The sequence below is a fragment of the Carya illinoinensis genome, chromosome 14, assembly GCF_018687715.1.
Source record: "Carya illinoinensis cultivar Pawnee chromosome 14, C.illinoinensisPawnee_v1, whole genome shotgun sequence".
Classification (NCBI taxonomy): domain Eukaryota; kingdom Viridiplantae; phylum Streptophyta; class Magnoliopsida; order Fagales; family Juglandaceae; genus Carya; species Carya illinoinensis.
The window spans coordinates 28790737-28812226 of NC_056765.1; the positions used below are offsets into that span (position 1 = coordinate 28790737).

General features: G+C 36.5%; 4 protein-coding genes across 4 annotated transcripts; 2 read left to right on the forward strand and 2 right to left on the reverse strand.

Moving 5' to 3' along the window:
- The first annotated feature begins 1185 nt into the window (after positions 1-1185).
- On the forward strand, positions 1186-3061 carry LOC122293782. The gene is made up of 2 exons (XM_043102257.1): positions 1186-1819; positions 2919-3061. The coding sequence occupies exons 1-2, from the start codon at positions 1186-1188 to the stop codon at positions 3059-3061; spliced, it is 777 nt and encodes a 258-aa protein (XP_042958191.1).
- A 1896-nt stretch (positions 3062-4957) lies between these two features.
- On the forward strand, positions 4958-5620 carry LOC122295200 (splicing factor 3B subunit 6-like protein). The gene has a single exon (XM_043104316.1). It carries the CDS (start codon positions 5049-5051, stop codon positions 5418-5420), a length of 372 nt encoding a protein of 123 aa, XP_042960250.1. The 5' UTR covers positions 4958-5048; the 3' UTR covers positions 5421-5620.
- Positions 5621-9815: 4195 nt separating this feature from the next.
- LOC122294763 (calcium-dependent protein kinase 34-like) lies at positions 9816-13834 on the reverse strand. The gene is made up of 8 exons (XM_043103698.1): positions 12874-13834; positions 11940-12083; positions 11688-11840; positions 11409-11524; positions 10809-10976; positions 10528-10655; positions 10071-10170; positions 9816-9956 (listed from the first exon to the last, which is right to left on the reverse strand). Exons 1-8 carry the CDS (start codon positions 13568-13570, stop codon positions 9864-9866), a joined length of 1599 nt encoding a protein of 532 aa, XP_042959632.1. The 5' UTR covers positions 13571-13834; the 3' UTR covers positions 9816-9863.
- Positions 13835-15221: 1387 nt separating this feature from the next.
- Positions 15222-21243, reverse strand: LOC122294764 (rhodanese-like/PpiC domain-containing protein 12, chloroplastic). The gene is made up of 8 exons (XM_043103699.1): positions 20921-21243; positions 18660-18770; positions 18331-18422; positions 17734-17834; positions 17528-17638; positions 16939-17047; positions 16237-16287; positions 15222-15567 (listed from the first exon to the last, which is right to left on the reverse strand). Exons 1-8 carry the CDS (start codon positions 21231-21233, stop codon positions 15487-15489), a joined length of 969 nt encoding a protein of 322 aa, XP_042959633.1. The 5' UTR covers positions 21234-21243; the 3' UTR covers positions 15222-15486.
- Between the last annotated feature and the right edge of the window lie 247 nt (positions 21244-21490).

The following is a 21490-nucleotide window of genomic DNA, read 5'->3' on the forward strand; positions in this document are numbered from 1 at the left end:
GGGATGAAGGAAAATTCTCCTGGAGCTCCCTCCGCCATATTGTCTTTAATGCGGCGTGGTCATCTGGGATATGCCATTAATGCACGTGATTGTCTGGTAAACTTATTTAATGCGACGTGATCTTCTGGTACTGCTTTGAGTTAGGTCCATTCCTCTTGGCGTGTTTCTTTCTCCTTCTTCCGTCTTGGCTTCCCGTGCTTCTCTTGCAATGTCCCATCTTGGCCCAAATAGTTATACCCAATTTACATGGATTATGGGTTTTTCCCAAACCGTTGGGAGAAGATGAGATTTTGTGGGTTTGGGCTAGACTCTCTCAGGCTATCTGGAATATGGGAAACCTGCCTGATGTTGGGCTTAGGGCTGGTCCCCTTGGGCCTTAGGCTCTCAACGAAAATACCCCCCAACAATTGTTTTGTAAAATATTGTGAAAAGTGACGCGTGTTTATCATTTTCTATCTTATATATAACCACTATGTAGAGTAGATGTGATAAAAGATTGATAAATGACAATTGCAGTCTTAGAGCATCCACATTGGCTTCATTAAAGCCATCCTCAAATTTTGATGAAAAGTACAAGTTTTCCATAATTCTAAAATCTTCCTATCCATAATCCCACTTTAGATTAGCCATTAGATTCATCAAAATAATAATATAATATTATAAACTTAATAATAATAATTTTTTTTTTCATATTTTGCAATTAAACCTACTATATGTATATTAATAATTTAATTTGATATTTAAATTATTGATTTTCAATTAATTTTTTTTCTCAACCTAATTTCCAACAAACACATTTTGCTAATCCTTCTTCTACCTAACAATAAAATATATAATAATTTAAAGAACAACAAACACGTATATAATTTGTTCATTCAAGATAAAATATTATGTTTGAAACTAACCACAAACCACCATTTTTCTCTACCTAAACTTTACATCTACAATTCTATCCTTGGTCAAACACATTCATTCCACTGTACACAATACCCAACATTCATATCCATAATTCTTCAAACCAACTTGTAGATATAGCTAACCGTCCTTCCTTTGCCAAGTTTTTTAGATGTAGCTAATAGTCTTGGATTAAACCTTATAAATATATCCATTGTTGAACTACTTCTCACTCATCAAAAACCAATATTTCTTCTTCCAATTCTTTGCATTTTTTTCTCTTAGTTCCATATGGATCCCTATAGCAATACTCTTTATATGTTAGATGAAGATTATTTCAATCATGAGGATCTTATGATAGAAGCAATGGCCGTACATAGACAACGACATGCAACTCTTGGAGCATCTTCTTCACGTCGTCCTAATTCTCAACCTCGGATGTTCATCCGACGCAATCCATTGGAAGGTCATGAACGCCTTTGGAAGGATTACTTTGCTCAACTGCCAATATATCCGCCAAACGTTTTTAGGAGGCGATTTCGAATTAATCGTGATCTGTTTTTACGTATACATTCTGCAGTTGAGACTCATGATGATTATTTTGTCCAAAAGAGAGACGCCAGTGGTAGGCTTGGATTGTCTTCCCTTCAAAAGATGACCGCCGCAATTAGGATGCTCGCATATGGGGTAACAACAAATCTTATGGATGAGTATGTAAGAATTGGAGAAAGTACTGCACGGTTGAGTATGAAAAAATTTGTAAAGGCGATCGTGTCAATCTTTGGGGGTGAGTGCTTGAGGTTTCCAACCAGCAATGATATAGCAAGGTTACTAAAAGTTGGACAAAGGCGTGGATTTCCAGGAATGTTGGGTAGCATTGATTGCATGCACTGGAAATGGAAGAATTGTCCTAGTGCTTGGAAAGGTATGCACTCTGGTCACGTAAATGAACCAACTATTATTTTAGAAGTTGTTGCCTCTTATGATCTTTGGATATGACATGTTTTTTTTGGTTTACCTGGGTCTCATAACGACATCAATGTACTTGATCGATCTTCTGTATTTGCTGCGTTGGCCAAAGGTTGTGCTCCTCCATGCAACTATACTATCAATGGTCATGAGTATACAATGGGATATTATCTTGCTGATGGTATATATCCTTCGTGGGCAACATTAGTAAAAAAAATTCCTGCTCCACATGGGAAAAAGAAAAAACAGTTTGCTGCTTGCCAAAAGTTTGCAAGGAAAGATGTGGAACGTGCGCTCGGAGTACTCCAATCTAGATTTGCAATTGTGTGTGGACCTGCAAGGTATTTCCAACCTGAAGTTCTAAAAGATATTATGTACGCATGCATTATATAATAGCTAAACAAGACAGAACAATTTACAGAGAAATTGTATAACAAAAACAGAAAAATAGTATAAATAAATGACTGCAAAACAGATCCAAAAAAAAGAACAAAAATAGAAAAACAGCAGCACATACAACGTATTTTGCATTAAACAAGGTCCAGTAAGAAAGTTTATAGCAAAACAGTATAAAAAAATAGAAAAATAGTAGATCCACAAGCTCTATTTAAGGCCTATCAAATTCAACTAATATATGGAAACCAAGTTTTCCATAGACAGAAAAACAGTATAAAAATTCAGCTTACAATTTAATTGAATATGAGACTGTAATTTATTAGTGAGTATAAAACATCCAATATTGCTGTGTGAATAACCTACTGTTCTCCTTGCAAACAAGCAACATTCTTAGGTTTGCTTTGTTTCAGTAAGAGTTATGTAATCTAAAGATTGAAAAGAAAATTTTAAAATTTGAAATTTGAAATTCAAATTAAGAAAGAAAATTTTGAAAACCTTCTCTGTATTAGAAAGGAATGGAATCTAATTGAGGAATGGAATAACCTGCTCTATCATATGGGGGATTAACAAAAACCTCAAACAAGAACTTAAAAGATCAAATAGTGTAACTAAAAACAAAACAATTGGAAGACTCCATCAATCTTTGACTGCTGAATCAGTTGAGGAAGCACAACTTCTAAAAAAGGACATTGATGGCATACTTGAGAGAGCACAATTGAAATGGAACCACTTTGCAGAGATGACTTTGCTTCAGAAAGGGGATTGGAATACAAAGTACTACCATCTTTGTGTAAGTCAGTGAAAGGGAGAAATACAATCACAAGGATCATTGATGATGATGGGGTTATTATTTCTGATTCTAATGGAATAGGAAGTGCTTTCACACAATATTACAAAAGCTTATTAGGAACCTCTAAGCTGGAAAACATTGTTGCTTGTCCTTGCACCAAGAGTCACTCAAGAAATGAATGATGATCTTCTTAAAGCCTTTCACAATGGATAAGGTAGATTCTGCACTTTTCCAAATGGGTCCTTACAAGGTTCCTGGTCCTTACAATTTAATCGACCTCTTTGAACTAACATATTGAATGTATTATACTAATCATGCATCATAGCATTCTTTACATTACCAACCTCACCAAGTTTTAAAAATAGATGCTGCATGTCATTGTTCATGAGGAAAAACTCCAAACACAAACAAGAACAAACCAAATTCTTCTTTACAAACACAAACAAGAACACAAGCATGTCATTCTTTACATTATCAAATAACAGTGTCCAATTCAAATCAGTGAGGTAACTTTGATCTGCATGTTGGATGTAGTTTCCAATAGTAACAAACCAAAGATGATAGTCAAATCTACCCACTCACACACAAGAACAACAGACTGAAAAAATATTCATCAATGGGAAAAATAATAATTTATGAACAACATACTCAAAAGTATCACTTGCCATCATTCCGAAGCAAATATTTAGACAAACACATAACCATATTCATCAATTGCTAGGGAAGAACTCCATATAACCGAGTGCATACAAAACCAATTCACACACAGCCACACCAATCTTCCTATAGGCAACAATACATTACGGATCCAACAACTACAATACCAGAATGAGTGTGGTTGCTTGAGCTGAAGGGACTGAGTGCACCTTAGAAAATCTGCAAGAAATTCACAAAATAAATTCAACCAACATCAGTCGAATGCTCAAAGGTAACCATAAATTTTTCCTACCCAAACATCCGAAAGCAAAAGCCCCAATCGGGGCTGAAGGGAAATCAAAAACCGATCCAAGATTAGGGTTGCAGGAGAAAAGCAATCCAACGAACCTGAAATCGGATGCCTTCCGCACGAATCTGATCTGCTTGAAACCGGTAGAAGAAACTCCTGAATAATTCTGCACCAAGAATCCAAGGAAGAATAAAAAAAAGCTTGAAAACGAGAGAAAGAGAGAGCGGCAGAGAAAACATACCGGCTGTCTTTGGAGAAGAAGCTCATGTAGAGCCGAGTGTTCTGCTACGAAGAATCTAACTGCTACGAAGAATCGAAGTGTAGAGCTGAAAGGATTGGGAGAAATGAAAAAGAGAGAAATGAGGAGAGAAAACGCGGGGAGGAAATGGGGAAAGAGGGAAAAGAAAATTGATCGGTAGATGAAATAAAATAGAGTAAAATAATATAAAGATGAGTGTACATGAGCACTTCAAATATGAAAGATCGGACCCATTTACTGTAGGTCAAAGTTACCCATTTATGGGTTTGACTAATCCAATACAACCATTTTTTTACATATTCATCTATTTTTGCATTTGGCTTGAATTTTGATGAAGCCAATGCCAATGCTCTTAGAGTGTGTAAATACCATGTAATTTCTTTGAAAAAAGTGAGTAAATATGTGATCTACATGAAAAAATTAATTTTTTAATAATGAATTTTACTTTTTCAAAATGATTGCAAGTAAATGTGCAATCCATATAAAAAAAATAATTTTTTAGTAATCAATCAAACTCTTTTAGAATAATTATGTGATATTTGTACACTTCATGACTATATGTAGTATTATTATGAAATGTTATCAAATTTAGAATAAATAGAAAGACCATTTTCTGGGGTAATCTTGTAAATAGACTATCATGTAGAGGACAGGTTTGTCCGCTTTGGTAAATGAGTCGGTGATGGACGGATCATCGAGGATTCATGGATTAAAGAGTACAGAGAGGGTTATCGCGAAAAAGACTTTCCCATATTTTCTACCTGTCCAAACAAGCGAGCCACTTCAATTCAAGCATGGCCACTATCAGCCTGCGGAAGGCGAACACGCGGCTGCCGCCGGAGGTGAACCGCGTGCTGTACGTGCGGAACCTGCCTTTCAACATATCGAGCGAGGAGATGTATGACATCTTCGGGAAGTACGGGGCGATACGGCAGATAAGGGTGGGGACGAGTAAGGACACACGCGGCACGGCCTTCGTGGTCTACGAGGACATCTATGATGCCAAGACCGCCGTGGACCACCTCTCCGGCTTCAACGTCGCCAACCGGTACCTCATCGTGCTCTACTACCAGCAGGCCAAGATGAGCAAGAAGTTCGACCACAAGAAGAAGGAGGAAGAGATCACCAAGCTCCAGGAGAAGTACGGTCTCTCCAAAGATAAGTAGTAGGAATCGTAGATGGATGACGATGTTCCATTAATTAGGTTTAGAATATATTCCAAAGATGTCGTATTTCTTCGGTACTTTGAATCCACGAATTTTTTTATATTCGTGATGTTTGGGCGTTGTTGTTTTGTGAACTCAGATTTATGGCACTGATTTTTTAGATATTATTTAACTATTGAGTTTCTTTGCTTTTTGTGAAACCATTGGAACTGATTGGATGGAATAGCCTCAATAAGTTGTAGATTATGACTTCAAAGTTCTTCTTTTCGTATTTCTAAATCAATTTGGGATGTTGTATAGCGAAGTTTATATGGCGGGACTAACCGTGGGAATAACTAGAAGAGTTTTGTGAGGTCTGCATTATTAAATGGGGAAGATGTTGTGCGAAGAGTTTTCAACTAACGTATGGCTTTGAATTACTTCAATTTGAATGTTTATGGTTTGGAATTTCTTATATGATCTTGCACTAGCACGCGAATTGAATTGTTTGAGGCAATTTGTGCAATCAATTAGTAGGATTTATTCAAAATTTCAGTATTAGATTATTTAATTACAGTTTGGGAACCTTAAGTTATGTGGCGATCTGGGTTTAATGCTGTAGAAATCGCACTTAAAGTCCAATTGAAGCTGTGTCGGGCTTCTACTGTGTGCTAATCATACATGCATGGTGAAGAATATAGTAATTCTAGTTTGAATTATGTGCAGGGGCTGGACTTATCCTCAAATCAGTCTACACTTGAAGTTTATAGTGGTATCGTAGTTTGCTTTTTGACTTCTAATATTATATGTTTAGTATTGAAATCAATTTGTACATTAGAAGGCATGAATCATTCCCTTCTGCTTACCTATATTATTAATGTCTGGTTAAAAGAATTGAAATTGCAAAGAGATGCTCTAAAAAACCAAGGTAGCTTGATGAGTTGCTAAGTAGACATTGTATATCTACGGTTCGTTACTTGGTTTTGGTGAACGGAGTACTAGAAGGATTCTTTAACAGCACTAGGGGACTACGGCAAGGAGATCCTCTCTCCCCTCTGCTATTTGTTGTTGTTATGGAAGCACTAAGTTGAATGTTGCGAGCGGCAATGAATGGAGGTTTGCTTGCTGGATTTTCAGTGGGTGGGGTTACTATATCTCACCTTCTCCTTTGCTGATGACACACTTTTGTTTTGCGAGCCGCACAGTGATCATTTGCAGTACTTGAGGGCTGTATTACTTTGCTTTGAAGCAGTTTTAGGCTTGAAGGTATATATCTCAAAGTCTGAAATGGTTTCCCGTGTGTGGTGTACATAATATCCAAGACTTGGCGAATATCTTGGGTTGCAAGGTTGCTTTGCTGCCTTTGAAATTTCTTGGCCTTCCGTTAGGTGCTGCTTTCAAGACAAAAACCATTTGGGATGGTGTGTTAGAAAGAATTGAAAGAAGATTGACTAGGTGGAAACGGCTATATTTGTCCAAAGGTGGTTGTTTGACTCGTATCAAGAGCACTCTATCTAACCTCCATGCCTATTTCTTATCCCTTTTCCATTACCTGCAAGTGTGGCTCCTTGTAAGGAGAAAATTTTTTGCAACTTTCTTTGGGGAGGCATGGGGGAAGAAATTAAGTTCCATCTTGCGGGTTGGGATAAAGTTTGCTCACCAATTCCATGTGGCGTGTTGGGGGTGCGCAATGTGAAGGTCTTCAATAAAGCACTTTTGGAGAAATGGTTGTGGAGATACCATAAGGAAGGGGAGGGTTTATGGCGAGAAGTCATAGATGCTAGGTATGGGAGTATGATGGGGGGATGGTGTTCTAAGGAAGTTAGAGGGACACATGGTGTGGGCTTGTAGAAAAATATTAGAGCTGGATGGGGAAGATTCTCCAAGTGCTTTAGATATGCAATTGAAAGAGGTAATAGAGTTTATTTTTAGGCATGATGTCTGGTGCAGTGAAAGGGTCTAAAGCAGGTGTTTCCCATGCTCTACCCGATTTCTTTCGACAAAGAGGCTGTCGTGGCTGACTTTGTGGTAATATCTAATGGTGCTGTCCATTGGAATGTAAGTTTTTCGAGAGCTGCTCATGATGGGAGTTGGATATGCTTGCTGATTTCTTTGACTCGTTATATGCAATATTGATGGGTACTGAGATGGAGGATAGAATGATTTGGTATTTGAATGGACATAACAAATTTTCGGTGCGCTCTTTCTACAAAGCCCTCTTGGGAGTATCTAATGATCATAATTTTCCTTGGAAGGCTATATGGCAATGTAAAGGACCTTCCAAGATTGCTTTCTTTGTATGGATTGCATCTCTTGGGCGGATCCTCACATCGGATAATCTGAGAAAGCGTGGTCTTATCATAACATTTTGGTGTTTTTTTTGCAAGAGTGATGGGGAGTCAGTGGATCATATCTTGTTACATTGTGAGGTGGCCAAATGTTTATGGAATGAGATCCTTAATAGGACGGGTGGCTTGGGTCATGCCCAGAAGAGTTAGGGATATTCTGGGGTGTTGGACAGGAATTATGGGGAATACACAAATAGCTGTTGTGTGGAGAATGATCCCTCACAGCATTATGTGGTGCTTGTGGCTAGAGAGAAATAAGAGGTGCTTTGAAGACATGGAGTGTTCTTTGGATGAGCTTCAGCGATTCATCTACAATACTTTACTTTCTTGGGCTTTGACTATTATTTGTAATACAGACAATTTTCATGACCTGCTTGTATCTCTCACTGGTACCCAGATGTAATTAGGCATGCTCCTTGTATACTTCCGGTATACTTCGTTAATGTCTTTATTTCAATAAAATTTTACTTTTACCTATAAAAAAAAGAAAAAAAAGTAGCTTACCTTGATTTGATAGGTTTCCAGAGGGTTTCTTTTTCCTTCCATAAATGACTCAGAATATTCAGTTAGTTGTCCCCCCTTTCGTTTCTAAGTGAAAATTATGTCAAGGATCTGTACAGATTTGAAAGTGTCTTCCCAGTGTTGTTTTTATATTTATGCCTCTTAGAGACTTTGTACAATGAGGTGAAAGTGTGGCTTTTGGGTTTTGCGAATGTCTGGAAAATCAAATTAAATGACTTTTAGGATGGAGAATCTTCTTTATCCGATAGAAGTATAGGTGGGAAAACCCCACAAAGGAGTAGATAAAGAGTGGGTGAAGTGTGAAAGAAAATTATCCTACAACACCCCCCCCCCCCCCCCCCCCCAACCCCCACATCCCCAAAAAAAAAATTCCCGTCTCCTTGGCGGTACCAAATAAATGCTTTAGGAGCATAAGGATTCTTCTGATCTATAAAAAGCAGGTCGGATCCTTTGGCTGCAATCGTCCCCTGTATGTAGCTATGACTATTTGGGTGTCTTTTATACTATCTCGTACTGTGTGGTTTGCAGGTAATGGAACATTAGTCACATTATAATGGATTGTACACATTCTGCTCGGGAGTGTCTAATAGATGCAGGAACTGCAGTACATTATGCCCTGAAATGTGACAACTGCATTTTATGAATGGCACTACACCTCTGGTCTTTGGGTATCTTGGGTCCAAATCTGGGGTTCTATCCTATTTCAACTAATAACCTACTTCCCTGTCAACTTGGATTATTTTTTTCTTCTATCTTAAATTAATTGTCTATTCATAGTCTTTCTTTGAGCTTACCGCTCAGAAAATTAGTCCTCCTTGGTTATTCATTGTTTTTTCCCTTTGTTTTTCTATTAATTATTGTATTCTTGGGTTTACTCTGCAAGGATAGGTCTGAAGGGCCCTGCTTTAGAGAGGTTCCCCGATATATAAAAGAAACAAAAATTGTATTCTGAGTTTCAACAATCTAATGTTATAAAGCTACTATAGCCTAGCATTACTGTGACTTGCACACTAGGTCCTCCTCCAATGGTGCTAATAAAGAATTACAGGAAGTAGTTACTATTAGGCTACTTGAAGTTTCATGTTTGTGAGGGGATCGATGTTATTCTTAAATTTTTATTTTGTCATCTTCAGTCACTAGTTGATATAATACATTTTAAATGTTTTCATTGGTCAAGCACTTGAATGAAAAAGCCACTTAAAATATGACACCGATTTAAGTGAATTGGTGATGATAAAATTCAGTATGAAGAACAACTTTTCTCTATTAAAAATTGTGACTGCAAGAATATTTCTTTAATGCTTAGTTTTAACTGGACTAGGGGAAAAAAAAAAAAAACTCCCAACACTTGACACCCTCACCAATATATATTTACTCTTGAGCCACTACTCATTTTCATGAAAGCACTTGACACCCATATACCTCGTCATGACACATTTAATCTACATGAATTTCCACGAAATTTACACATATATAGGAATTTCACCCACTTTGTTTCTCTAAAACATGAAAGAACTAGTGGCAAATGATTTCTTTTTTCCTTTTCTTTTCTTTCTAAACTTTTTGCCCACCATGCATGCACCACTATATATAATCAAAGATTGACATCACGTCGCTTCTTGGGGTTTGCTTCTGGGTTTCCTTTTCTCATCATTGCCACAAATTCATCGTAGTTGATCCGGCCATCCTGGATATTTATGAAAATAAATTGTTTTAAAATATTAAGAGAACAAATGAAATCTATAGACTATATAGTTTTGCTATAGGAGAATTCTTTTTTCCCCTTTTGCTATATACTTACGTTATCAGCGTCAACTTCAGAAACGATTTCCTTCATGTCCCTTCCATCATGCATGCCAAATTCATGGAGAGCTTGCTCTAGCTCTTCGGTCGTAATGTACCTGAATGTCATATAGTTTACAACACAAGTGTCCTTCACACATTGTCTTGAAATTTTAGTTTGAAAGTGATACAGCTTGAGCTGACTATGAACAATACTTGTTAAAAAAAAACCTATTGACTATGAACAATGTATACTACACCATTCCTGTCCTATCTTATCGTGTTGGGTAATGTCATGCTAGCAATTGAATTCGAGTTTTAAGTACTCTTCTTTAGGGACTGATGTCTAAATGACTTGCAAAGAATTGATTTGAATGTTATCAGTTGCTGTATATATTTTTGTAAGTTTCAAACTCTGTGGTGTGGAAGGCAATCAACTCATGCTTATGAATAAATGAATAGCCTTTTTTTATTACCCGCTATTATCCTTGTCAAAATATTGGAAGGCAGTGTAAAGATGCTCTTCTCTATCCATCCGGTTCATGTGCATTGTTGCTGTGATGAACTCATCGTAGTCTATAGTTCCATTTCCATCAGCATCAGCCTGTTTGTTGTGAAAATATTGTAAGTTAAAAAAGATTTTAAAAATTCCACATTAAAATATCAAAACCATATTATATCTTTGTAGAAATGCTATTAAAAATACAATAAAAACTAGCAAAAAAATGAATAAAAATAAAAGAGAAAAAGAACTTACTGCTTCCATTAATTGTTTGACCTCATATTCAGATAGTTTTGTCCCTTGCTTAGAGAGTCCTTGCTTCAGTTCTTCAAGTGTTATTGTTCCACTGTTGTCAGTATCCATGCCCTTGAACATCTCTTTCAATCCCCTGATTTCTTCCTCTGATAAACATCCAGCGATAACCTACAAATTGAATTTGATGGAATTAACTAACTGCATAGTTGTCTGGCAGACTGAGAATTGAGTTCCTCCATTAAACCTTTAATGAGCTATTACTCTTGTTCATCCATGTCAACCTCTCTCATCTTCTCCCCCTTAATTTTGGATTATATCAAAAACAAAAACTCTATGTACAGTCATTTTTGCGTACTTTTTTTGTGCACTCTACGAATATGATTGGCTACATCACCTTTTTTTTTAATATAAAATAACTTATTTGGCCTATCACATCAGTGGAGTGCATAAGGAATACGCAAAAGTAATTATATGTAGCAGAACTCGGTTTTCCATTAAAGGTCAGGGTGCTAATCCTGAGACTCTCTTAAAGATTGTACGTATTGCATAATGATCAGATATAAATATTGGACTACTTTCAAATTGGGAAATAATCAGTACCCGAAGAGCAACTTTCTTGAACTTATTCATAGCTCTAAACTGTTTGAGCCTACTCAGCACTGCGTTGTCAAGAGGAGTATCAGGTGCTTCTCCATCTTCCTTAATCCATGGATGATCTTGTAAACAAACAAACAAACATGTTTTATCAGAAATGTTAGCAGTACTAGTGATTTTTCTTTTCTTTTCCCTTTTTCTTTCACATGTTAGGTGGTTAAAAACCTCAGCTGAAAAGAAGAAAGAAGAAAAAACGAAAAAGATAGGTGTTCAAAGTACACTTACTGAGAACTTGGAAGGCAGTCAGCCTCTGCTTAGGGTCCAAATTCAACATCTTCCTGACAAGATCTTTTGCTGCAGGTGAAATGGAGGGCCATGGATCACTTGTAAAGTCAATGTGGCCTCGTAAAATTGCATTGAATATACCCTGTTCTGCCTCTGTTAATCCAAAATATTTCTCCTAGTTATATAGATAAAGAAATAAGACCCAAAAATTAAAGAAAAGAAAGAGAGAACCAAAATTAGAAAGAGATTCACCGGCCCAAAAGGGAGGAACACCACATAGAAGAATATACAGCATGACCCCAACACTCCAAATATCCACTTCTGGTCCATATCTCCTCCTCAAGACTTCAGGTGCAATGTAGTATGCGCTACCAACAATATCTTTAAATACTTCCCCTGTACATATGGTTAAAGCACTCTTGCTCTTAGATACATGTTGTAAGTTGCAGCAATGGAGCATGCAATCCTTTCTTTCGTATAATTACCCATTATCAAGTGATCATAAAGAGAAAGGCGCGAAATAATCTTTTGAGTATTTGTTGAGCATTTAATATTGTCAAAAAAATCCACACAAACATCAATAAAGGTTATAGAACCCATTATGTGGCTATCTTTCTCCCATCTAAAGTTCTTTCAAACAAGAACAGACTTTTTCCTACATAATTACTCAATGAATCAATGTTCTGTTTATCATAGAAAAGAATAGACATAGAGATCAAAAGTTGAAATTTGTAGGAATCCATTTGATTCCATATTACTAAATTAAAACTCAACATCATCAAGCTGGAAACCTTTGATTGAAAAATAGGTATCTTTCATTTATGGCACTAATAATTGCTCTAAGAATCCATAGGGGTTGGCTCAAGTGGCAAAGGCTCCCCCAGGTTATAGGTTCAAATTCTCTTAAGTGCAAATAATTTTTAAGAGTTATCGGATTAAGGGATTTTTTTTTTTTGAATTATTCGAGATGTACTTTCCAAAACTTTTTACCGAAGACTTGTGCACCCCCGAAAAATGCTTTTCCTGACACCCGGTACCAATAAATAAATAAATAAATAATTGCTCTAAGATATTTCCCCGACCATTAGAATAGTTGGATTTTGAAAATGGACTCTCCATCCTTCATAACACCAGAAACAAAAAACATAACTGATGAAGAATATGGATGCATGCTAATTAATGTAACCTTGTTTGTAGAAAACGGAAAGGCCAAAATCCGTAGCCTTGAGTGGCGATTTCTCATCCTTGTTGAGCAGGAGGAAATTCTCGGGCTTGAGATCCCTGTGAATGACTCCCATGGAATGGCATGTGTGGACGATCTGAACGATTGTCCTCAGCAAGGACGCCGCAGCGCGCTCAGTATAATGCCCCTTGGCAATAATACGGTCAAAAAGTTCTCCTCCTGCGCACAACTCCATAACCAAATGCACCGAGTGCTTATCTTCGTAAGCACCCTTGAGCTCGACGATATTGGGCTGACCCGTCAAGTGGTGCATGATCTGAACCTCCCTCCTGACGTCCTCGATGTCCTCCTTGTTCGCCAGCTTTCGCTTGGCTATGGTTTTGCACGCGAACTGCTCGCCCGTCACCTTGTGTGTACACAGATGGGTGACCCCGAACTGTCCCCGTCCAAGCTCTTTTCCGATCGAGTATGTCGACCGGACGTCTTCCATTGGGCGGCCCAACACGGCGCCTACATGGACAGGCTTCGGAGCAGCAGGCTTAGCGTTGCTAGTACCGGAGTTTCCGCTGGGTGTTACGTTGCCATTGTCATTGCTAATATTGTATGGATGAACGTCCTCGCTGTTTTTGGAGTTGAGTTCTTCCTTTCCGGTCGTGGAAGGAGCATCATTTCCCTTGCCTTGAGGGCAACAGTTGCCCATGCCGGAAGGGGGAGATCAGAGAGAGCTAGAGAGAGAGAGAGAGAGAGAGTCAGGCTCAGAAAAATGGCAAGTGATCAGGCAATATTAATTATTGGGTTTTGGAGGGTTGAAGAAGATTGTTTGGCTAGAAAGAAAGAGAGAGAGTGTGTATGCATGTGCGTGGGAAAGAGCAGGTAGAGGGTACATAGATAGCTAAGCTTGGATTATTATTGTTGATGGCGAGGGATTGTAGGGGGCCTGGTGGGTGTTTCGTTTTCAAGGGTACGTACGTACGTACGTACGTTTGAAAGAGTCTTTTGTTTGGGCTGTCTGAGACGTGTGCATGGAGTCTTCATGAGTTTTGTTCTTTTTCTCTTTATAATTGGCGACAAAGGATTCCGAGGATTTCTCGCATGGAATTTCGGTTTTTAATGTTGTCTGTTGGAGGTTGGATATGACAGCCTATATGCACAAGGGTAATCAAGTTGGCAACTACCTACCTAGTTTACTTTAGGTTGTCACAGAACATGAAGGGCTATTTAGAGAAATTATTAGACATTAATTTTGAGTTAATTCGGATTAATTAAATTGATTACCATTTTGATTTCATTGATTAAGAACATGCATTATTGAAAGAGAAAATGAACCTGTCGATCAATAATGTTTGTTGTTATGTTATATTTGCAACATATGAGCGACGAAGAGAGTGCCGAAAAAACAAGTGTATTTACCATGATAAATGGAGGTGTTTGCAATAAAAAAACCCCATTCCAAATAGTAATGTGTTGTAGTTTAGATGGTCAATGGTGAATGGTAAAAAGGAAGGCAATGATCATAATAGATGAGCTATATTTACCATTAGGTTGATGGTAATTGTTGGTGAAAATAACAATAACAGCAATGGTAATACATATTAAGAAATTTCTTTTAATTATATTTTCTCTTGTAATTTGAAATTTGTGTACTTTGAGAAATCCTAAAGTTAGAATTTTACAGAAATGAATCTCTCATTAAACATGAAAATACATTGATACCATTCATCTTAGATTTTACATTATTATTTATAGAGAAATATTTTAACCACAAAGAGATTCTATAGAAGTAAATTTATAAATTGATGTGACTCAAAATGGATTTAATATACCATATTGAATCACGTCAATTTGTAGATTTTTTTTATGGTTATGACATTTCTTCATTCTAAATAATTTTATATTTTATTGCAATCGTTTAAAATATAGGGCTGAGAAAACAAAATATCTAACCCAACCCATACAGATTTTAGAGATTTTTATTCAACCACATCCCTCTACTTGGCACAAGTGTATTTACCAGAATTTTATTCAATCACCATATGCGGTTCGGTTTGGTAGTAGAGAATTTTGAGATGAGAATTTTGAATTTTAAGATGAAATATTATAACATTATTATTATTTTAAGATTTGAAAAAGTTAAGAAAAAGTTTAATTATTTATTATATTGTATATGAGAATTTGAGAAAGTTGTAATGATGAGATGAAAATTTTGAGTTTGAGATGAAAATTTTCAACTGCCAAACCGAACTTAGTACCCAAAATTACATTCAAATCATATTATTAGGAAGGACTAAGAACATTAAACTGCAAGTAAATGATAGTTAGAGCATAACTTGGATCTACCAAAACACAAGACACAACAAAAAGATCGTAGAATCAAACTGCAGGGTATCCAAGAGAGTACAGAAATAGTTAAATTATTGAGGATGTAGAAACAAAAGGAATTTCTCACTTTCTTTAGTACCAGTTGATGGTGGCCATTTCTCAATTTCTGTCAGGAGTATGGAAAAGTTAAAATTATTCCCAAAGAATCAAAAACTAAAGATCTACTTGCACCATCTAGAAAGAGGCTGAATGAAGGCAGAAAAGACAAGCTCTCTAATGGAAGACAAATATATATTTTCAGTATGTAGGAATGGACTGATCAGCCTTGAGAGCATATGCATGGATTCCCCCGGCAACATTAAACACTCTTTGAAAACCCTGAACAATTGGAACCAAATCAAGGATGGCACATTTAACTCCCGCAAAGAAATGAAATCATTTGAACTATTAAACAATGGCACATTAAAATAGTTTATTTAGTACTTCCTAGGCAGCATATCATAGAATCATTTAGCCAATGAGACTAGATTAAGAGAGTCTAGAGTTCCTTGGGTAATCTACTAGGTGGCATTTAATAACTTTCAACCATTGATCAATTCGTGGTATGGATTGTGCCACAACATTTTATCACCTCGAAATTCAAATTCAATGTGCTAAATATGGTGAAAGTTAATGATATATATGGTTGGCTTTTAAAGAGGCAAGTGCTAATTTTATTAAAACTCTACCATTTTATTAGAAAGCAATGGTCTAGATTTAGCAAAATCCACTAGCCCCAATAACTCAAGAGGCTCTTGATCTAATGGCCCCGACAGTGCTGAGTTCCTTAACTATGCAAAGAGAAAACGGTAACCATAAAGCAATAATTTTTTTTGATAGGTAATCAAGAAGTTTTATTCATAGAAGTAGGCAAAGCGGACACAGGAGGTATACATAAGACAAAGAAATCTGCAATAATTAAAAAGAGGCACCATGGTGACCATAAAGCAATAATAGAAAGTTCAATTTTCATGCAAGGAAAATGACTAAAAGAAAGGCTGTTTATACCTGTGTCTGCAACCATTTAGCAACCTGTAAAGACCGCATGCCATGGTGACACTGCAGTCCAAGACATGATTGTTACCAGTCGTACTAGTGAATATAGGATTTAGATTAAATCTCATGGAAATATTTACAATGAGAACTCCATAGACAGAACAAAAGAAATTCATTCAAAATGATTTAAAAGGATCATTACCCAGTGCTGAAATTAAAACAAAAATAAATCAAACAAAAAAATATGACTGAAGTACACAAAAATTGGATATTTTGTTACCTCATTGCATGAAGTATTTTCAAATGAAAAAGTTCGAAATAAATATTTCATTAATAGAGTACATGTAAAGTTGAAGACAAAGGAAAGTCTCCAATCTGATTGCATGTATCCTTGAATAATTCAATATGGTATCAAGATCAATGCAACTGGCATCAAACTTTAAATTAGAACATAATGTGGCATACCCCCCATACACAAATCATTGATGCTATGCCCCCATACACAAATCATTGATGCAGAATGGAAGCTTTGAAAATATTGAAGAATGCAATCAACAAACATTGGAGAGGACATTAAAGACAATTGGCTATCATGTAATGGAAAGTAAGTAACACAGATTCCAGGTTTGAAATGTAAATATGACTCTATTTTGCTTCTTTTTTATACAGGCCTAAATATTAAATAACTTCTGCCATTTAACTATAGATACATACCAAAACATAAGTATCCTTTTGAGAATCCAACTTGGTATCTATCTCAGGTCCCCAGTTTCCAAATTGGCGGAGAGGAAGAACCTGAAAACCTGGCAAAGATGCTTGGGACCTGCCAAAGAGAGTTGTCTGAACAGTGAAAACTCAAACATATGTCTAGCAAAATACTCAAGAGGAAAAGAAAGGAAATGCACCGCCAAAGGCCAAGAGCTAATTGATTATTCAGTCGGAATAAAAAAAAAAACATTATGTCAACTCCTTGAGGGAAGAATATTGATGAGTTGATTTGATCAGTAAAGATTCATAAATTATGGAACAAATTTTAAAATATTATGTAAAGATATCCAAACTACGTGGTCCCAACAAGTTTGCATAGTATCAGAGAGTAATTCACGAATCAATTTTTTATTTCACAAACTTCTTTTCACCAACCAACTTCCAAAATTTTGAGGTGTCACTTTGTGTGGCCCTATACTATTAATAATAAGAAATCCAATGTCAATATGCTGATTGAAATTGTATTTTAGTCTTTTATATTACTTGTAAAGCAGAAAACCTGAAATAATGATTTCTCTAACTAGTAATAGCATACACTTCTTCAGGTTCTCGAACATCAATCAATTGTGCCTCTTCCAAAAAATTAGGATCTTGCATCTTTGCATGAAGCTCGTCAGGTTGAATATCTTGAAGTACGGATTCTTCCCTAACAGTATCAGGAGCAAGTATACAAAAGAAATAAGTACACCTCAAGTGCAAGCGTATTCAACTAGAGAGAGGTTTTTGAAAACTGAAATATACCTCTCAGAGAGAACTTGCAACAAGTGCCATCCAAACTTTGTTTTACACCTTACAACTTTGTTTAAAGGTGCATTGAATGCAGCCTCCTCAAACTCAGGAACCTAGTGCATTTCACCATAAAATATAGTTCAGATAACGTTGGTAAGGAAAAAAAATAACAAAAGCAAAATATCTGATGCATGACACTAACTATACAAGTGTCAAGGTAGTTGCTTCTCAATAAAGCAAAGAGAAAATTAATACCACTTGCACAGGTGATTAAATAGATAATTGTGGGGCAATAACCAAGTTCATTCTGATAGTAAATTTTCAAATAACTTCTTCAGTCATTTTCTTTGAGTTCTGCAGCACTGCACATATTTCACTATGCTCTGTTTGAATAAATAATAACAGAAAAAAAAAATAAAGAAAGGCAAAATTTACATTCTCAAGAAAAAAGAGCTCCTAAATTACTTAGAAATATGAATAATTCTCAAATCCACAATAGTTTCATGTCAATCAACTCTATAGCATCCTTGTAGAATACAATGTACTCAAGGATTTCTTCCCAATGATTCAGAAAGCTTTGTAAGACAGTTATAAATCTCATCAGCATACCATTTGCCCCTTTCTCACCCACCCAAGCATTCCTCCCTCTTCTTTGGATGGGCAAACAGAGTACTCCACAGCGAGATCACTAAGGTCCTCACCTGAACGTAACAAACAAAAATAGAATGCTGAAGCATAATAGAAACAAGTTTTTCATAAGTATCCATGCCAACTTTGGTTTTAGAAATTGTTGGCCTTCCATTTAATAAATAGATACATAGATTTTAATAACAAAGAGCCAAGTTCAGACCTACAGAGCAATTGCATCATATCATCATTACTGTTTCAAGTAGCAAAAACTTTTTATTTATTTGGGTAACAGATGTATGGAAATAGACCTCCTAAAATTCTGTGCTGAAGATCCACCAAAAGCTTATCTTCTTTAACAAGTAAGTGCTGCACCAATATTTCCCTGCCACCTCCAGAGTTACTCCCAGCACTAAATGAAGCTGAATCAGAAAAGAATGTATAATTCTCAGTTACTAACAGCTACATGATGTCATAGTCTGTGTGTGTGAGAGAGAGAGAGAGAGAGAGACTCTAACATTACAACTAAGTTTTATGCTTCTTTACTTTCCAATAAGGATTATTAATAATCAAGGGGTGATAAATTGAACAAATTTACAGGTGATAATTTATTGGGGGACATTTTTTTTAAAAAGCTATATATTAATCACTTCTTAGAATGTGTGCACTAACACCAGAGAGATTTAAATATGACGTAAAGTAACCCTCAAATAGTTGAATTCATGATGGAAAAATCAATCGAGGGCAAAAAGTTGAACACACTTTAGTTTCTGTCAATATCAACAGTCAACGCACTACTTGATCCTATATGACATGACCAATTAGTAGAAATACTCTTAACACTCCACCTTTGTCATATATTATATACATCCCTCGAGATGGATATCATGTTCATGGAATACAAGTCATTTTCAAGATGCCTTGGTGGTGAAAGGGTAGACACCCAAGTCTCAAAAATCTTGGTGCCCATTATATATATATATATATTTTTGAAGTCGGGGAACCTCTCCAAGGCAGGGCCCTTTGGACCCACCCCTGCAGAATAAACCCCGGTCTTGTGCACCGCACCTTCAGGAGTTTCCCTACACGGAACTGGTTAAATCGCTGGCTTTTCACCAGGAGGTGTGGCCCCAAAGGATTGTTTGCACCCATGAGGTATTGAACCTTGGACCTTGAAGGGAATGAGACCCCAAGACCAAGGCCTTCACCACTTAGGCCCACCCCTTGGGGTTTTGGTGCCCATTATATTTAGTTGACTCCAGAGATGTTATTAGGTTCCATAAGGTTGGTTTCATAGAATAAATCCACAATTCTAATATGCTGAAAAACGAAGGGGCTCATAGGTTTCATAGGCCCACAATTCCTTTGGGAGGGGTTGGGGCACTAACAGCAGCATTGGGAAGAATCCTTAAAGTGGAGGATAGACTAAATCAAACATCACATTGGTCGACTGGTGTTATATGTGCAACTTTATTGATCACTAGCTACTTCATTGCACGGTTGCAAAAGATCTTTAGATTTTTCATTGTGGTAGTTGAAGTTAAATGGGTGATGCATTGAAAGATAGTTGTTGTGTACTTTTGTTGTCAAGGAATGTTTGAATGGCATAGAAACAGCTTAAAATGTAAGGCAGACGCTCTCTGCCTTGTGTGGGCGGTTTTGAGATAGAAATAACTGCATCCTCAACAGCATTGAGTAATCTACTAGACTACTTTTCTAATTATAAGTAGTTAAATACTGCTAATGAGCCAAACTTCTTATTTGTAAGAACTTCGTTTGAGTGGGCTCATGCATTTGGCAATATGTCATCCCCCTTTGAGTATTTCGTTGACTATTTTCGTTTGTAATTCTTTAGGCAATTCCTTTGATATTGCTGTATAATCAGGTTTATCCTCCTATTAATAAATTTTCCCTATTCCTTTTTTCCAATAAAATAAAGCATAAAATCCACAAGTAGATTATCTATCTACTCTTGACGGTGGATCTAAAAATGTGTCCAAAATTTTTACGCATGCCCATGAGTCATAAGTTATCTCCATGAAAAAACTCTATTCATCATTTATTTTCTCATCATATCATGTCGTGACATTAAATGATAAGTTCATAAATGAAATATAATAAATAGTCTCTAATCATCTAATGCCAGATCATGGGATGATAAGAATTGGGACGATGATTTTATGTCCTTAAGAAGCCGCTTCTTCCCTTATATAGAATGAAGGCATCACAGCGCTACCAAAAGCCTCGCGACCCCTACCACCGCCAAAATCGTCACCATCCATATGGCCCAGAATGGAACTGAATTTCCGGAAATAATCCTTAACGACACTAAGCGGTAGTGAATCGAATTGATTAACAACAGTCAATCCAAATTTGAGCTAGAAGTTAAGCTCTTTATGCACTACTTAAAGAAGCTTATTATGGGCTTATTAGTTTCCTTTCTTTTAATTCATCCCTTAAAAAAGACAAATTCTTTGCTTAGGCACCATTTTTTCAACATGAACCACAAGATTTAAAAAAAGTAATTGGAAAACGACGAAGTAAAGTTGTTGGTTTTGAAAGAATGACCAACCTGTTCCCTTGGGGCATGGAAGACCTCGCAGAGGAACGACCCGCTCCAAGCTCAAAAGTGATCGATGAGGAGAACTGGGTCCGAAGGCTGGAGGAATAAGCGTGCGAAATGGTGCAAATTTTGAGACTTTGAGACGGCTTGAAGGTGAGGAGAGGCTGAGACAGGAAAACAGAGATACTCTAAGAGCACCAAGAGCTGGATTTGCTATCGGTGGGAGATGAGAAGCTCTTAACATTGCTTCCTTGATTTTGAACGGGGAGATAGAGAGAGAGAGAGAGATGGGGGGAGGCTGTATAACTGTATGCGAGAGCATCCGTATCTGGAACCGGCTTCGTATATTGCCTTTATTCGTCAAAATTTGAAAATAGAAAAGCTTTAAAAAAAAAAAAAAAAAAGGTAAGGTGCGGTTTGGAATTTATTTTAAATAAAAATTAAAAATTAAATAAAATATTATCATTTTAAAATTTAAATAGATTGAATTATTTATTATATTTTATATAAAAATTTAAAAAAATAAAAATAATAAAATGAGATGAATTAAATAAATAAAAATTTTACAATTTGCACTCG